Source organism: Homarus americanus, unplaced genomic scaffold, assembly GCF_018991925.1.
Source record: "Homarus americanus isolate GMGI-L3 unplaced genomic scaffold, GMGI_Hamer_2.0 scaffold20465, whole genome shotgun sequence".
NCBI lineage: Eukaryota > Metazoa > Arthropoda > Malacostraca > Decapoda > Nephropidae > Homarus > Homarus americanus.
Window position 1 is genome coordinate 1347303 of NW_024756914.1, and position 18687 is coordinate 1365989.

General features: G+C 40.1%; 1 protein-coding gene across 1 annotated transcript; it reads left to right on the forward strand.

The window, feature by feature from the left end:
• Positions 1-3619: 3619 nt before the first annotated feature.
• On the forward strand, positions 3620-11428 carry LOC121857268 (rhodopsin, GQ-coupled-like). The gene is made up of 8 exons (XM_042353261.1): positions 3620-3841; positions 5850-5916; positions 7814-7959; positions 8288-8371; positions 8656-8753; positions 9049-9213; positions 9600-9699; positions 10704-11428. The coding sequence occupies exons 1-8, from the start codon at positions 3620-3622 to the stop codon at positions 11250-11252; spliced, it is 1431 nt and encodes a 476-aa protein (XP_042209195.1). The 3' UTR covers positions 11253-11428.
• The last annotated feature ends 7259 nt before the right edge of the window (positions 11429-18687 follow it).

The window sequence follows — 18687 nt, forward strand, 5'->3', positions numbered from 1 at the left end:
AAGGGAATACTGTACGTGTGTGTGTGTGTGTGTGTGTGTAAGTCCTTAACCCTTCCGATACACAAACACCTACACAGCTCAGGCGGGGAATAGGAAATTGTGTTGGGGTTCCGCTCTCAGGTGGCCCAAGTCAACAAGTTCTGGCGACAACAGGTGTTAGCGTCAACAATAGTGTCTAATGGATTTACTTCCTTTACATATAAGACTTTTCAGTGAGGGACAGACGCCATATGGGCAGTGAGGGAGTGTAAGGAAAATATGACAACGTAATCAAAGCCTATTGGAAGGGAGTAAAAGGTGATATTTGACTTCACTCTTCATAATTACTGTATTTGTAGAAAAAAGTGTTTATTAATTCCAATTTAAAATGAATAAACTATTACACGAAGTAGAATCGTTAATAAGAGTAATACTCTATTCAGTTTTACATCTTATGATTTCTACTTTACGAGATGTTTTGTTCCATTAACGTAAAATAATAAATTAACTTCTTTTCATTTCATGTAGTACTTTAACCTTAATCCAAATAAACCTCTTCAACCTATCATAACATTTTTTAAATATATTCTACTCAAGTTACGTAAGTTAGTTTTGGGTTAGGTTAGGTTGTTTTGTCTGTTTTAAAAGAACTACTTGCTACCTTTGCCGGTATGACGTGTTTACAAGTTGGAAAGACTTTACACATTTGATTTTGAGTTATCGATTTTTTTTCCTATAACTGATCCGCCCTAATTAGTGCATAGTAAGTAACTTTTCATTCTATGCCGAAAATATCATAATTACGATGGCTATAGTGAATAAGTAAATTAAATTATATATATATATATGAAAAATACCACCCAGAAGTTTCTTTGAAGAGTGTGAGAATTTTATTAAAAGTTCGAGTTGACATAATGAAGTGAAGAGAGTAACTCAATTAAAAAGGTTATGCTCTCTCTCTCTCTCTCTCTCTCAGTAAATAACATTAACCCTCGTAGCATAAATTCATTATTAATCATACTTAAAAATTCATTCATAGAAAACGGGTTAATATTGTCTGACGTCAAACACACTCGACCAATCAGACGCTAAGAAACAAATTATATCGTTCTCTTTAAATAGTGGTTAATATTCCCTAATTAACGATCAAAATTACGAATTAAAAAAACCCGCCATGATCACCTGTTCGACTATACACTTCTGAGGCTGAGACGCAAAGACAATAACAACCTGTGAAGCTAAGACCAGTCTTCACTTTACCGCAGAAATTGATTACCACCAGATGAAGTCTCGCAGTGTCCTTGGGCCGACCTTGCGCTAATGCTATTCAAATTTAATATTGTGAGAAGGTTAGTCGAGGCGAGAGACACCCTCCCTCCCTCCCTCCCTTTCTCTCTCCCTCCTTTCCTTTCTCCCTCCTCTCCTTCTTCCCCCTTCCTCTTCCTCTCTTCACCCCCTCTCCCCCTTACTCTCCCCCTTTTCACCCCCTCTTCCTCTTTCTCCCTTTCTCTCCCCCCTTTTCACTCCTCCCCACCCCCTTCCTCTCCCCCTCCCCCTCTTCCTCCTTCCTCCTCACTTATGTTCCCCTCAACTTTTGACAGGTCCTTAATATCTTGACTTTATCTTATTTGTCTCTCTCTCTCTCTCTCTCTCTCTCTCTCTCTCATCACCACGCTCACCATGACAACCACACTTCCTCTACCAATGACCAGTACAAATCGTTCCTAAATAGCGCCAATAGTCGCTCTGGTCACCCTAGCTCTCCTATATACACAACTATCCATTAATTCGGACTTATACCCTTATTTGTGCCCCTCCTTACCACCCTTGAAAAGAAAGAGACATAGACATATTCATGGTTATGTCTGTCTGTCTTAAGCAAATTGTGGACCTGTTTTTGTATCTTGATTTACATATAAGAGATCAAATTAGTATCGTCTGGAATATATATTTTTTAATTGTTTGTTTCAGCCATTATTCTGTGTTTCTGTTTATCATTTGTTCTGATGGGCGTCTGGTCATCCTTATCCACCTCTATCTTACCTCCATCCTTACCCCATCCCCCTCCACACCCTACCATCTCAACCACCCCATTTACTCCTACCACCTCCCACCCTCGTTCACCCTTACCATCCCCCCTCCCTCACCACCCCCCCCTCCACCACCCTTACTACTATTCTTATATAAGGAGATTGTCAGTGTAGCCAAACTAGAAGAGGAAGGGAACCACAGTCATTGTAGCCAGAGAAGCGGACTCCATTCAGGTGAAAGGACTTGGTTGAGGGCTTCAGGGCGCACGAATTCCCTCCATATCTACATTCTTTTCACTCTAATTCCACTTTTCCTCCCCTCCTTCCCCCTCCCCCCTTCCTGTTCTCCCACTTTCCTTTTCCCTCCCTTCCCCCCCTCCCTCTCTCCCTCTTTCTCTCCCACACAGGATACTGAGTTTGTGTCCCTCAAGATGGTGGATGTTCCCGTAGCTGTGGCCTCCTCCCGTGACGAGGTGGCGATCAACACTTCCTCCTTCTCCTTCTCCTCCTCCGTCACCCCGCCAGCAGGAATGGTCAATCAGGGAAACTCTCCTTACGACTTCAACCTTCCGTTATCTAATGAAACGCTCATGGTCATTGGAATATATTTGACCATATTGGGTAAGAAGCCAATGTAAAACTGTGTTATTTTTTAGAGAACTGTGTTGCATGACTTTGATAACTCTTCTGTACGCTTACGTAAAGTGCGAGATTTTTTAGAACCCTTTGTTTTATATCTTAGAAACCATTCTATCGACACCAGAAACCTGTCTTTCTGGAGTATATTGTGGTGTACACGTGGATGTTGGAGAGAGAGAGAGAGAGACAGAGAGATAGACAGGCAGAAGGAGAGAACGACAGAGAAATAGACAGAGAAATGGAGATATAGATAGAGAGTTTGTGACCCTAATATAATTGTATAAAGGAAGAGTGGTAATGAAATAAGAGACAGAGAGAGAGAGATAAAGAGACACTAAGCTTGCTGTGTAGTGACAAGAAAGAAAGAGAAAGAGAAAGAGAAAGAGAAATAGAGCGAGATCTTAGCTTGTTATAGAGGGGAAATGGTGATATGAGACCCATAGGAGTGTTCTGGGGTGTAATGCAAGAAGCCTCTCTCTCTCTCTCTCTCTCTCTCTCTCTCTCTCACACACACACACACATAAACAATGCCTAGACCCCCGTAGGTTAATCGCTCACACTGAGTTGAATGATTACCTTCTCGTTGTTAATCAGCACCAACAATGAACAGGTAAGAAACATTTACCTGAGAGAGGGCAGGTGTCTACAGGTGTCTACATCAACTACTTGGGTCATTACTACGTCAATAAGAGGATACAATGGTGCTGTTGACACGTGTATGTTATTGTGTGTATTTTTTAACTACCAAACTTGATCAAACACGTTTTGAACTTGTTGTAAACAGGTCCTAAGCTCGTTCATAACGCCTGTTAAGACTTGTCTCTCTTCCCTCCTTCTCCCTCCATGTATCTCCTCACTTCCTCCTTTTCTCTTTCCTCTTTCACGTCTCTACTTCTTTCCTCCTTCCGTTCCTTCCCATCTTCCGTTCCTTCCCCCTCCACACCTCACCACCCCCTATCCCCTTAGGTTTGATGTCGACTGTAGGCAACTCAACCTTCCTGGTGGTGTTACGCCGTCGACTACGAGCCGTCAGTGACGGTCAGACGGTCCTCCTGATGAACGCCGCCTTCTGTGACCTGGGCATCTCCATCACTGGCTACCCTTACGCCACCATCAGCGCCTTCTACGGTGATTGGCTCTTCGGTGACGTCATCTGCCAGCTGTATGGGTTCCTTTGCTTCACGCTTAACGAGGTAAGAAGAGACGGGGGAAAAGCAGAGTTTGTTTTAGGTGAAGTTTTGGAGAAATTGAGAGGGAACAGATTGACGTGTAATGACTGTGTTCTATATTGGGATGTGGATGGCCATTGTGTTTATTGTCTCCTTCTGATTCTCTTCTTCTTCTTCTTGACCTTTGACACATACACACACACACACACACACACAGGCTCATTCACATACCTCATAGCAACCTTCAGAGAGGAAGAAAAGGATAACCCAACACACACAAATATATATATATATATATATATATATATATATATATATATATATATATTGTTACGCCGTCTCTTAATTTACTTAAATATCCAGGTTCTAGGCGTAACCAAACAAAAAGTGAAGTAAATTAAAAGAGAATAAAAATAAATAAAGTAAACCTTTAAGAATTTAATTGATTAAATATTAACACAATAAAGAGCCTCGTAGGCTGTCACAACAAATTGATTCACCATCGAAACTTTTAAGACACAAGTGATAAACATCGAAACATCAAAAGAATAAAAATAAAGCATTGGATTACGTTAACACTGCATAAACATATAAAAACTATCACTGAAATTAACTAACGTGAAACAACACTGAATTACTTGAATACAACTAAACAAATACTGATGGACACAAACAGAGACATAAATAGGTACTCACATAGATATACCACATTGGTGGCGACAGGAACAACACAAATAAATTAAGTATAAGTAACAAGTGACACTCAAAGGATGTGGACTGTATGACAAGAGGACTGAACTAACTCAAGTCAGTTGGTGGGTCCTATATATAAGGTCGGCTCCTGCCACGCGACCCGCCGGTGGGTCGTTTAACGATGCAGATGGTCGTTAGAGAACAAAGAATGCTGGTTACAATACAAAATAAAGAAATAAGATGGGCTTGAACAAATAATGACAGTTAAAACCTTAACAGCACAGGGTAAGGTGACTAGAATATATAATAGTAAATTTAACACATCATTACAGGAATAATATGGAACATGGGAGCATGTTATATATATAAAAAAAAATAGAAAATATACGACACGGTCGTAACAATATATATACATCACCTAGTTACGTCAGCGCCGTTAAATTAGGTATTATGTCAATACACGGGGAGGGAGATGACCTGAATAGCAAGAGAGCCTGAGGTGCTGGTAGTGAGAGGAGGGAGAGAGAGAGAGAGAGAGAGAGAGAGAGAGAGAGAGAGAGAGAGAGAGAGGGGGGGGTAGTGTCTGTGTAGAGAAAGGGTGAGGAAGAGAAAGAGAGAGAAGGGGTGGGGAGGAAAGGGGAGAAACAGGTATACATAATATGGTAGAAGTTTGCAAGGTTGATTATCGGTTTCCGATTCATTGAGGGGGAAATATGATAAAAAGGGAAGGAGAGGGAGGGAGGGAGGGAGGGAAGGAGTGGGAGGTAGGGAAGGAATGTGGGGAGGGAAGGAAGGAGTGGGGGGAAAGAGGAAGGGGAGAAGTATATGGGAAAATAAATAAACATTGAACAAAAGTGAAAGAGAAAGAGGAGAAATAGAGAGGAATAAAACAAAGAGGTAAATAAACAGAGGGTAAGTTAAACAGGACGATAAATACGGGTAGAGAGACAGGCATAGAAACGGACGGCTAGACAGACAGGCATAGAAACGGACGGCTAGACAGACAGGCATAGAAACGGACGGCTAGACAGACAAATAGACTTCAAGGGGCCAGTACAATAAAACAGACAGACTCCAGGTGTCAGTACAGATAGATAATGAGACAAATATACACTCACTAAGATTAATTACGTGTCTACCAATGAAAGAAAACGACAACAATAAAACTCAAAGAAAACTGAAATGGGAAACTTTAATTAAAAGTGTATTCATGTATATATTACCTGCATGATGTTTATGAAGTAAATACTAGTTATTGACACTATATGAAGACCTCAGGCACTCGATGAATAAAAGAATTCTTGATTTGGTTGTCGTTTTTATAAGAATATTTCCACAGGTACAGATGAACACGCTGGTGGTGATCGCTGTGTTCCGTTACGTCAGCGTTTGTCGGCCTCAGTTCAGTGAGTAGATAACACAGTAAAACATATTAATTCTCTCGTGGAATAATAAGCTCTTGCTATACTGTAGAACGTGGAGTATAATTTGTCGATAAATAAAATAATATATTATATGATTAACTTTCCATCCCTCACACACCTTTCAGACTCAAAGATCAACCCCTTTCTCTCCTTCCATCATAGAACACCTGCTAACGCCAGACCTAGCGAAGCGGTGCCTGGCGTTGGTATGGGGTTACTGCCTGTTATGGACAACGCCGCCACTGCTGGGTTGGTCCCGGTACATCAGGGAGCCCTTCCGAGTTTCCTGTTCGACCGATTGGCACGACAGGACCATCTCCGGCATAGCCTATAGCTTCTGTAGGTGACACTGTGGGATATGGGATGCTTGGGTTCACACTCAGGATGGGATGGAGAAAGGAAACTTACAATGTGCTCTCTGTATACATGTTGTATTGGATGTACAATGCAGCTTGGTGCTGGGAAGGCAGCATGGTTACAAGCGTGATGTAGAGAGAGCTGGTTGGTGAGGACGCTCAGAGGAGGACAGCTTGTAGGTCGCCATGCTCGCCGGCGGGAGCGAGGGCCGCCAGGCAGCGGCGGAGGAGGTGGTGTTGCTTGCTGCGGCTGTAGCTAGACGAAGAGAGAGGTCACCACTAGGTCAGGTCTTAAATAGCGGTGGTAGACGTGGCTTAGTAGTTGACCTCCGTGATGTATGGCGGCGCTGGTTGACCCAGACCACGAGGCATACACTGGGGAATTCGCGGGGTCGGCTACGCAGCGACAAACAGCGTTTGTAGGGGAGAAATCCACTACAACACAACACCAGTTAACTCTTCTAACCGGGATTCAGGGATGGTGTTTGTTTATTTTACTTTTATTCTTACTTATACCTTCACTTTACTTATACTTTTACCTTTATCCTCTTCGCCACTGATCGGCTCGTTGTTTTCAATCTATATTCTTTTCCTTTAAATTTATTTCTAAGTTTCTGTTCAATTTATTTATGCATATTTCTTTCCTCTTGGTATATCTTGGAATTTATATTAGGCAAACAGGATAATCGATATATTTTTTTTTTTGGGGGGGGATACCTTTACTTAAGTCAGTAATATACACAATAAGTTCCCTGGAGTTTGGAAAGTTATTAGTCTGATTGAAATCGGTCTGTTAGCGACCCTATCTCCCTCTCTCCCTCCCTCCCTCTCTCCCTACCTCCCTCTCTCCCTACCTCCCTCTCTCCTCCTCATTACTTTATATTCAACCGAGACCTCACATTACAGAAGTTCCACCCACTATACCCGACCCCACCTTGGAGATATTCAATCGGTTAGGTCTCAAATCAGCTGCAATAAACAAATAATCAGATGTCAACTTCAGGTACTGTAATTAGTAAGAGCCGCAATAATCAACACGACTTCTCAGTATCACCTTTAATCATCACGCCTCAATATCATCTGGGCTCAATGTTCCAGTTCTTTGTGATTGGACGAGAGAATGAAAGCTTGTACCTATAATTACAACGCCACGACAAGTAAACAATACCGCCTGACGTCCCGGGATGATAAGGTAGCGTAAATGTAGACAGTCAGTACCGCCTTCTACCACCTACAATAGTGATTTCATGGAAGTTACGCCAGACGGTTGTATACGCCCATCCCTGCCCCCCCCCCCCCTCCCCCCGGCCTTGTACCTCCAGTTTTGTTAAGTTTGGGTTAGGTTAGGTTAGGTGCTCTTGTAATATACAATGAACTGTAGACACGATGTTACTGACTGCCAGCTACTGTTGATCCACATAAGAACATCCAGGCAACAGTACAACACCTTCTCCAGCTTAACCTCCAACCCAGCTTAAGCTCCACCAGTTTAACCTATAGCTTCTCCTCTCCCTCCTCCTCAGGCCTGGTAGTGTTCTGCTTCTTGTTGCAGTTGGTCATCCTCATCGTCTCATATTACAAGATCCTCAACAAGTCTCGTCACCTCCAGCTCGGGTGGCCAGACACCGACCCAAGGCTCTTCCACGTCGGCGAGGATGACGTCAACTCGGTGAGCTCCCTTTCCCCTCATAGGCAAGCTTCCCTCCATACACAAGTCACCCTCGATAGGTAAGGTTCCCCCATAGGTACAGTAAAAAATTTCCCTCCAAAGGTAAATTTCCCTCGATAGATGAACTCCCCATAGGCCAATTCCCTCTCTGATTGTCCCAGTATCCTTAAGTTATACACCAATTGTAAATCAGAACCCAATCGTCATTACTATCCCCAATTAACCATCTTCAGATTGCCACAGTGTCACTAGTTATACAAAACCTGTAAATCAGATACCAGTGTTTGTTTAATTGACTCTGATTTGTTCTTCTTTTTTTTCTTTACAGTCTGAGGGCATTAAGTGCTGCAAATATTACGTCTGTCTGTGTGAGAGCAACTTCAAGAATGGGGTCGAGAAACACGTCTTGTGGGTGAGTAGCTGTGGTACTAATTGTGGTAGTAGTTGTGATAGTGGTGGTGGTGGTGGTATTAATCATTGGTTTAATTAGCCAGTTTTAGATACAGGTACAGATTTAAGCATTAATTACAGTAACAAGTGCAGGTATGGATACAGTAAATAACCCTCTAATATGTTTACAGGTACAGGTATAAAGTGTTACAGGTACAAGATAAAGTATTAGGAAGTTCACTACAAGTATGACAATTTATTCTCACATCAGCTTTCCTCCTTCTCCTCCTCCTTCTACTTCGTCAGGTTAATATGATGATGGTACTGAGTTTCATCATCTTCTGGACGCCCTACACCGTTGTCTCCATCATCTCCGTCTTCCACACCGATCTGGACACCTTCTGGTAAGAGAGAGAGAGAGAGAGAGAGAGAGAGAGAGAGAGAGAGTCAGACCAAAAAATAGAAAGAATGGGAGAGTTATAGACGAGTGGACAAGAAGAGAGACAGACAGACAGACAGATAGAAAAAGTAGTGTCAGAGAGGGAGAGTAAGAGCTGTAGGAGGAAAGAGAGACAGACAGAGAATGGTATGTTTTCTTGACTATTTCTTTATTTGTTTATTTATTATTCCTCATTCTAAAGGTTACATTTATTTTCATCTGTCCCTTTCCCGCCCTCTCACTGGAGCTCTCCCTTGCAGGTACGTGTTTCCGACTGTGTTTGCCAAGACCTCGTGTATGATGAACCCGATCATCTACGGCCTCAGTCACAAGCTCCTCCGTCGGGAGCTCCTCGCCTTCCTTAAGACCTGCTGCTGCTGTTACCGCGACGAGAACGCCATCAAGGAACTCGCTGACTTACGCAGGTGGCCTCTTTATCTCACAATAGTTCATATAGTACTGTTAACTCCATGCCCTTAATAGAATCTCTCTCTCTCTCTCTCTCTCTCTCTCTCTCTCTCTCTCTCTCTCTCTCTCTCTCTCTCTCTCTCTCTCTCTCTCTCTCAAAAAAAAAAAAAAAAAAAAGTTCCTTGTACCTAGTAAACATTCATATTTTAATGATTACAAAAGACTTCCTCACATTCTCATATATGCTTTTACTGTATATAGCGAATTCCTAATTGCTAGAAACCTCAATGAATCCAGTCCATTGTTCCTCTCTGAATATCTATCTAATGCCATTTGTGTCAACCTCGATCTGAACTTGAGGAGGCTCTGGTTGTCTGCAGTGAACCCCTATCTCTCCCTTCAGGCGTATGGCGGAAGGTACCTACGACAAGGAAGGTATATACGTGGGAAAGGTGCGTGTGGGGTTATGTGCCTGCAATGGTTGTGTTGTCGGGAGAAGAGAGGTGGGTTGAGATCTAATCTAACCTAACCTAACTTAAACTAACCTACTAACTTAACCTAACTTAACCTAAGCTAACTTAAACTAACCTAAAGTATTACGACGTAACCAAACCAGCATAATGTAATTTAACCTAAACATAACCACTGCCTGTCTAAACAAAGGTATATCACTCTGGTTACTCAAACTGCATATTTGTGAACTTTTTTATTAATATTTGTTGTCTCTTTCATATAATAAATACAGTACTATACATCTTCAGAGGCTGCGACACACCTGAATAGATCTTCCTTCGTTATACCAAAAGCATTCAAGAATATTCACGTTTTCTATTACATTGAAGAAAATGGTATCCCGAGCGTACTAACTAAATTAAATAAACATTGATTTTACTGTCGCAACTTACAAGGTCAAATTTATTTACGAACTCGAAACCAGACCTAATTATTCTCATTAAAACCTTAATTCGGGGTCATAATACTTTATGTGAAGATAAATCATATTCAAACAATAGTTATTCAACAATTTAAGGCTTGAAAGGTAGACGTATACTTTACTTTATCCTTTTCGCCAATGATCTGCCTGTTAGCCTCTTTGAATTTTGTTAATATTTTCCCTGACCATTTCTAAACTTAGAAATATATATATTTAGTGGAAATTTTAAGAATAATCATTTAACATACTTCAAAATAAAACAAAATAGTACCAACAAAACTTCTCTTTACGGAGACTTCTAAATTCAACTACTATACTTTGCTAAGATATTTTTGGCTGAAGACGTGAATCAAAATAACCAAATTACCATTAACTAAACAATTAAATCTAATCAAATTAACACCAGACGATTTTATTCAGCTGAGAGAAACGTTTTGGTTTTCTTTAGGCGTTAAATACTGCATCAAGAATAAAGGGGCTTTTCCTGGGACAGGAAGTCCACACATAGTTTTACAGAATTATCTGGTAAACTGAATAAACCTAGAAGGTAATCTTTTCTTTTGTTCTTCAAAGACCCTACACGCGCAGATGACCGTGCTGGCGAGGCTCCAGAAGAACGTGTCAGAACACCCCGAGGATGATGCCAACCCAGACAGGTCCGGCAACACCTGCGCCATCACCCTGACTGATGAGAATTCTAGCGGCAACAGCAGGAGCAACATCTCTATCTGCATTCAAGGAAAGCAACAGGAGGTAATCAACGGAAATGGCAATGGAGGCGCAATTGTCGATCCCAAGGGCTGGAATTGTTATACGGGGGACCACCAACAAGAATTGTCATCTGATAGCCAGCCATCTCCCAAAATCAAACCGAGTTGCTTCCAGCGCCTCACCTCAAGTTCCAGGCGTAAGAAATCCTCTTCTCAGGACGACGCAGAGACGGAAGAAACCCTCCAGATCTCCGTCACCACTCTCAATACCAAAAACATAACAATGATGAACGAGCCCGAATTTCCTGACGAGGCCGCAAAGGGGGAACGGGAGGAGATGATCATCCACACTACCTCCACCTCCACCGTCACCCCCATCGACACCATTACTAACACTCAGTCTTCTATATAAAGCCGGTCCAAGCACGTCAAAGGGTTAGTACGTATGTGTTTGTCTCCACAAGAAAATACATTTTTTCCTTAGGTCTGAGAAATATCATTCGATCATGAACTTTCGTTACTTTTACTTTTACTTTTATCCTCTTCGCCACTGATCGGCTTGTTAGCCGCTTGGGCGATCGGTCACGTCTCTTTTCCTTTATATTCTTCACCAAAAGGTCGGCTCGCTAGCCGCCCGGGCGATCGGTCACGTCTCTGTCACGCACTGTTGGCAAGTACTGGGCATGCACCGGCTCCTGAATGTACCTGAACCCGCTCCAGTGTTGGTCAAGTCTTCTCTTGAAAGAGCTCACACTCGGTGCCGTCACAACACTCTCTGGTAGATTGTTCCAAGAGTTTACAACCCTCACTCCGAAAAGTTTGCCCTCACGGTTTTCTGGACTTGGGCTTCTTCAATCTTGAGCTGTGACCCCTTGTGGGGCGAGCGTCCGCCAGCTCCAAGTAAGGACACTCGAATGAGTGGTGCCCCCTGAGATGCTTATAAACCTCAACTAGGTCCCCCTTGCCCGTCTGTAGTATAAGCTAGGCAAGTTCAGGCGCTCCAATCTCTCAGGGTAGCTGAGGTGCCGAAGTGCAGGCACCAGTTTGGTGGCCCTCCTTTGAACATTTTCAACCAACTGACAGTCCCTAGCATATCTCGGGGACCAGATGGGGTGACAGTACTCCAGATGGGGAAGCACTTCACTCCTGAAGATCGTCACGAGGGACGGACCGTCTAGATATCTGAACGACCTTCTTATAAGACCCAATAATTTATTTGCCTGATTTACCTTCTTCTCACAATGGCCCGAGAACTTCAGCTCATTGTCAACATACACACCTAGGTCCTTCTCACACACAGTCTCAACTAGTACATTTTCTTCATCCCGTTGGGACATATGGTACGCCTCCTTACCAGTCCACAGTTGTTAGTCCTTTATCCATCGAAAATGTCCTTGAAAATACTCCTGTTTCATTTATCAGATTGGTGTAGGCCTGTATGACTACATTGCTTATTATTTCTGACCAAAACCCCTCTCATGTTGTTGACTAAGGCTGTTGAGACACTGGCATATATTTTGATCATACAGGCTGTACTGTATTCACTGTTACAAGACAGAATATATATATATACAGGATATATATAAAATATAAATAATATGTACAATCAAAGACAAAATATGTGTCGCGGTTTTGTCCAAAGATTAAATATAACTCGTGAAAAATTATGAGAGCCTCCTACCACAAGGCAGAGCGCACCAAAAGTTTAGCTCTTCGGTATATGTTTTCACTAAGTTTTATGACACGACTTTTGTCTTTCATTGTACATATTATACATTCTATAGCTACAGTATTTTGTGTGCATTTTTGCAGTCATTCATAACCTAATCCCACAACCATATGATAATAGGGGTGATTAGGTTATATAAAGGATGGCAGATATTGAATAGGTCCTGTGCCATAATCTGGACTTCCCAAATTTTAATATATGTTTTCAGAACTGTGTTGGGTTCCAAAAAGGCACATGACACATGAACTGCATAACAGATTGTGTAGCTGGCCAGGTATTAAGAGTAACATTGGTCTGAGAATTTAGCCATGTCTATATCGTCAACTCGGGTGTCAATCACACATCATACACAGGCTGAGATACTTCTTATGTCTGAATATTTAAGAACCAGAGGTGGCCATGCTGAGGGAAGGAGGTCAGTAGCCGGTGCAGGATCCCTCCAGTGCACTTGATAATTTTGCCAAGGGCTATTTTGAAGCCCAGTACTGTTCTTGATTCCTCAACTTGGGGCTGGTAGACCATTCCATAGGTCTACTACCCTCCGTGTGAAAGAGTATTTTCTTATATTCATTCTGCATTGGAACTTCGCGAGCTTGTAGTTATGTCCTCTCGTGTTGGCAGTGCGTGACATTACAAAACAATGTCTAGGGTTTACATTTTTCATCCCTCTTGGGATTCTGAATATTTCAATGAGGTCTGCCCTATTGTGCCTTGTCCAAAGGGTTGTTAGTCCTAAGGCCCTCAGTCTACTTGGATGATTGAGATGAGAGCTCTAGAATCATCGTAGTCGCTGTGTGTTACACCTTTCCTAGGAATGTTAGATCTTTCAGGAGGCAAGGTTTCCATGCCTGTATACAGCAATCCAGACTGGAACGCACTTGAGATTTGTACAATTGGACAAGCCAATGGGGGATATGGGTATAAGTCTTCTTAATTATGTGGACATACAATTTTTAAGTGCAGGAAATTTCCCAACATAAAGAACAAATACTGTATGTATATGAAATGCGAGTTCAGATTCTTATTTCATTAATATACATTATACTTGATCCATTACGTAGGTTAAAGTCTTGCTGTTGTGATTTCTTTCAAATAATCCTGTGATGTACTTTTACCCGGAAAAAATTGTCTCAATTCTGGGTTGATGAACGAGTTTCCAAGGTTGAAAATCAGTCACATTTTCTTAGAAAATTGCAAGAAAATTCGGGATAATATCTCCCCCAAAAAATTTGGGGGGGTTCTGGGAGCAATTTCTGAGGATGGAATAATGTTTAGACTATTGGAAACTTTTTCCATTACCTGGAAAACTTCCAGGGATATGGGATTTGTCTGGGTTTGAGCCATCTCATTACCCGGAAATTTCTCATCCCCAGAAGAGCTCTGCACCAATTATTCTGGCTTATGGGAATATTACTGTACAAGTTTTCTGTATTGTGCAGTACAGTAGTAATTCTTCCCTAAATTTATAGTCATTTGAAATGGGAGGGCTTGAAGTACTGTACTGTATTACCCCGGCGTCTCCAGCCATCTACAAAATGCTTCCACTGAGAAAGCCTTCACAGATTGAAAATTAATTTGATGTACAGTATTTTTTAACTACTTTATACAAGATATATTTCTTCTGATTTTGATAACCAACATTTCCTGTACATACTGTTGGTAGTACTGTATGCAGTATCCCATAGTGATATACGTACTGTACTGTGAATTCTTCGTGGGGACTTAACTTTATCGTCCAGGAGACCAGTTTTAATGCGATTAGATGGCAGGATTTTTGTTTTCTCATCATAAAGGCAAATTACTGTATAGTAATGTATTGTTCTGTACCATGTAAGTGTATCATTGTTCGTCATCTATTTATTTTATCTAGGGAGAAGAGTTATGCTGAAACACACTGTCTCATATCAGATAAGAGAAAAATCATTAATTGTTTTCATGTTGTTTAGAGTAGAGCAAAGTTGTATGGATATTTACAGTATTTTTTGTCATGAATGTTGCTGATAATTTCTTTAACCTCTTTTTTAAGTATGGTGCCAACCCTTGAGTACTGTACAGTGAATTAGCTATTTGAATAAGATAATTTAACCCCTTGAATGAGATGTCTTAAAGCTCTTTTGAGTACTGCACAAGGACAGTGTGTTAATTAGACTCAAAGTTTAGTCATCATACTTAAGGAGTAACTCCTTATTCTGATAATTTCTTTAATACTGTACACTCTAATTGTTTTTCATTGTGGAGTGAATGCCTTGCTCAATATAAATTATGTCGCTGTATTTTTGAAAGAGGTTATTGTACCTGTATTGTACAATGTATGGTATCATCATAAATAAATTGCCAGACATGAAAGTTGTGAATAAAGCTGTACAGCAAACATGCTTTAAGTAAACCTTTATGTACTGTAGTTTTAGTCAGCCAGGCCTCTCCCTCCCCCCTCTCTCCTCTCTCTCTCATTTACCAGGTAGTTACATATTATTGTGAGTTTTTTGTTGAAGGGATGATAGAAAGAGTTTAATAATAAGGATTGTTATTTCATGATTACAGTTTTGACAGCAAGTAAACAAAGTGACATCCCCAAGTAATAAAAAGCTAATACATTGTTCATTAGTTACAAAATAAGCAAAAGCGTTTAAAAAGTATCAACACAAACATTAGACACACGAGAACATAACTGTAAACCTAAACTTTCATAAACATTAGAAAGACGAGTTTTCAGCATGGCCGTTACCTCAACAACAGGCTCTGGCCACACTGACTGAACGGAGGGTTAATTATAGAGAGTCATAGTTAGAGTTGGATAACATTATTTTTTACCAAAATATAGAAGTCACACTTGTATATACAGTATATATTTATGTATATAGTCTGAGGCTGTCAATGGACAAGTAGGGCCCCATGCAGAAGATATTAACACAAAAATCCCCCCCTTTTTCCTTTACTTATATATATTTTTTTTTATCTTATGTCATTCTAACTGTACAAGCTTGGCAAATATGATGGACTCTTGAAGATGAAGACAACATGTGGTGTAGATTATATGACATGAGAGTTTAGAAGCAGTAACTCAGAAGAATAGTTGTGCCGCCGGTATCCATTCACCCATCTTAACACTGTAGCACCTTATCTTTAATACTTTAAACAGAAATGGTTTCTATTAGAGTACAATACACTGAAACAATTTCTGTTAATAGCAAACATCACCTAAAACCTAACAGTTGCATATCATTCTATTGTCTTCTGAGTCAGAGCTTGGGTGAGGGTAGTATTGATGTATGTCATGATATTACACATTCGTTCTGTGTTTTTGTATCAAGTTTTACACTACTGCATCTGTCAGTTTACACTAATGACAACAATTTATCATTTATGTTTATGAAGCAAAAATTTTCCATCACAATAAATGTAATGAAAATGCTTTGCTTATCTATGAATTTCACTTTGTGTTTACACATAAAACTAATAAAAATTTATTTGGCAACTTCGAAACCAGGCATAATATTTATGAACCAACATAGGATGTATTTGGAAAATGAATACGTATGTATTCCAAGAGATGTTTCATCACTTGATCCAAGACATCGTTGATCATATGATCCACTACATGTTTGATCATAAATTTATTTTCCAAATCCCCATAACAATGAGAAACATGAGGCACTAATAGGGAACTTAAACCTAGAATCATCAAGTGTACAATACAGAGCTGTATAATATAAAACACAGCTCCCGGCTTCCTAGTTCTTTCTATGAATCACATATAAGACAAGATTATGCAACAAATTTCAGTTAATATCACCAGCATAGGTGAAAAAACTGCCATAAAAGAATTCTTTTAGATCTTAAATATGTTATAAAATCACAAAAAAACATTTACAGTTGACAACTATCATTTCTCAGTTGTCAGCCTATTTGAATATGTTGCTACAGTACAGTGTTTACAAAATCATAAACCCCTTCGATAACAAAGATTCTATATACTGTACTGTAGTATATTGGGTGTGACATCACTGACTACAGTACTTGGTCAACAGTCTTTTGTAAGAAAATAATGAACAGAGTACCGTACTGTTACACAGCAAAATTAGGTACAGTAATACTGTATAATACAAACTTTGACTTTATAAAGACACATATAGTCAACTGACTACCACTACATTTTATAATGACTGAAAAAATACTGTATTTTTATTTACTTAATGAAACTTGTGGACACTCCCAAGTTGACCAATATTTCTACTTTCCATTATAATAACCAAACATTTCCTGACATTGTTCCTGTACTACACACTAGTACTGTACAGTATTAGGTGATCTGTCAGTTGCCTAGAATGTGTCTTTGAAATGTGGCTCCTGAACTGCATAAAATAGTACAGTACGTATCTTACCACTGCGGAAGACCAGTTAGTATGACAGTTAATACTCGGAAAACTTTCCAAATACTGTACCTTGGTTACCTATACTGTATACCCATATCAACAAAATCTACAGACCCTGAACGTTAAACAGTAACGTCCAAAGTCATTGCCCCAGATCGGTACATTTTTGATGGCGATGCCTGAAAAAAAGAAATCAAAGTAAATATAGAGGGGTAAACAATAGCTGATACTACAGATTCACAAAATGCAATGGAGGGAAAAGTCTTACCCAGCTGCCCATAGGGCTCCTTTTTGTCTACCTCATCATATAGCTACTCCATCAGGGTAGCTTCTCTATAGCTCTCCCTAGCCTAGCAGTACCTTGAACACCAGAAACTTAAATTTTCAAAACACTACCAATATGAACCGTGAAGATCCAAGCATTACATATATGATGCATACACACACACCTGCAGTGATGACTGGTTTAGTGGGCCCTGACTTAACCTTGCCTATCTATTAGGTTTGGGGCCCAAGGCTAATGGTTAGGTCCCACTTCATCCACAACCCCTAGAGTTTATCTCCACCTATTTCAGTATATATAACATTATTTCACATCTTGGATAATTAAGTTTCTGCTAATTTGGGTCTTGGAAAATTAAGCTGTTGTTATAACAGTAGTATATTAATAATAGACATATTTGATGACCAGTCAAATGGGCCTCCACCTAACCTAGCCATTAGAATCCGAGTCCAATCCCAAGGGGCCCTGTCACCACTAGTCAGGTTAGGACCCAGTTGGACTCGAGCCCATTTGACTTGTAACCTTATATTCACTCCTCAAAAATACAAACATTTATTTTATCAGTGCATTTGTTGGCGTGTGATATGGTTAAGCCTCGATTAATAACTTTTGAAACTTGTTCTTTGAATTAAACTGAACAAAAATGTATGACTTCACTCATATATTTACTACTGATTCTGAGGCTCAGGCTTGATCACAGGTGTTTTTGCATTTAACCAATGCGAGGTAAGTTTGGCCTTGTATTTCTTTCACACTTTTTTGACAGGGTCCACTCGGTCCACGTGCCCAGTTACCATTAAAGATCAAATGCTTAAAATGATGAATGAAAATCAGCAGAGGTAAAAATACAGTCCTGCCAAAGTAGTGTAATAAACACATTAGAAAACAATACCTGTATTCTCTTATCTGTTGTTAAGATACTGTATACAATTTAGTTTAAAATTTTCCTTATGATACATTTTTAAAGGCAGGAAAGAGTTACAAAATATGTTTATCCATGAAAAATCATAATAATTAATGAATACATGCTGGACAGTTTTATTGTAACTGTAATAATAAGCGAAAATGAGCACTGTACTGTACTGGCTAGTGGGACTATAGGTGTAGAGCGGCCCTGTTTTACAGTCTTCTCCTTAAGGACTACATTGTACTTGAAACCAAGAACATTACAAAAGTATATATTAAGTACTGTTCTTACAACACAAGAGACCAAAGAATGGGAACAGCTAATTTGGATGTGTTTGTGCAGATGAGTAAAAAGATTGCAATTCTTAAAGTTATAAATTTTACTTTAGCAGTTAATGAGGTAACTGAATACTGTACTACTTTCTCAGTATACTGTACACTTTACTGTACTGTGTGGTTACTATTTTGAACAATGAAAGGATACCTTGGCCAGAATTAGCTACCTGAATATGATTATGAGGCCTCTCCTATTTGTTCTCCAAAATACAAACAAACA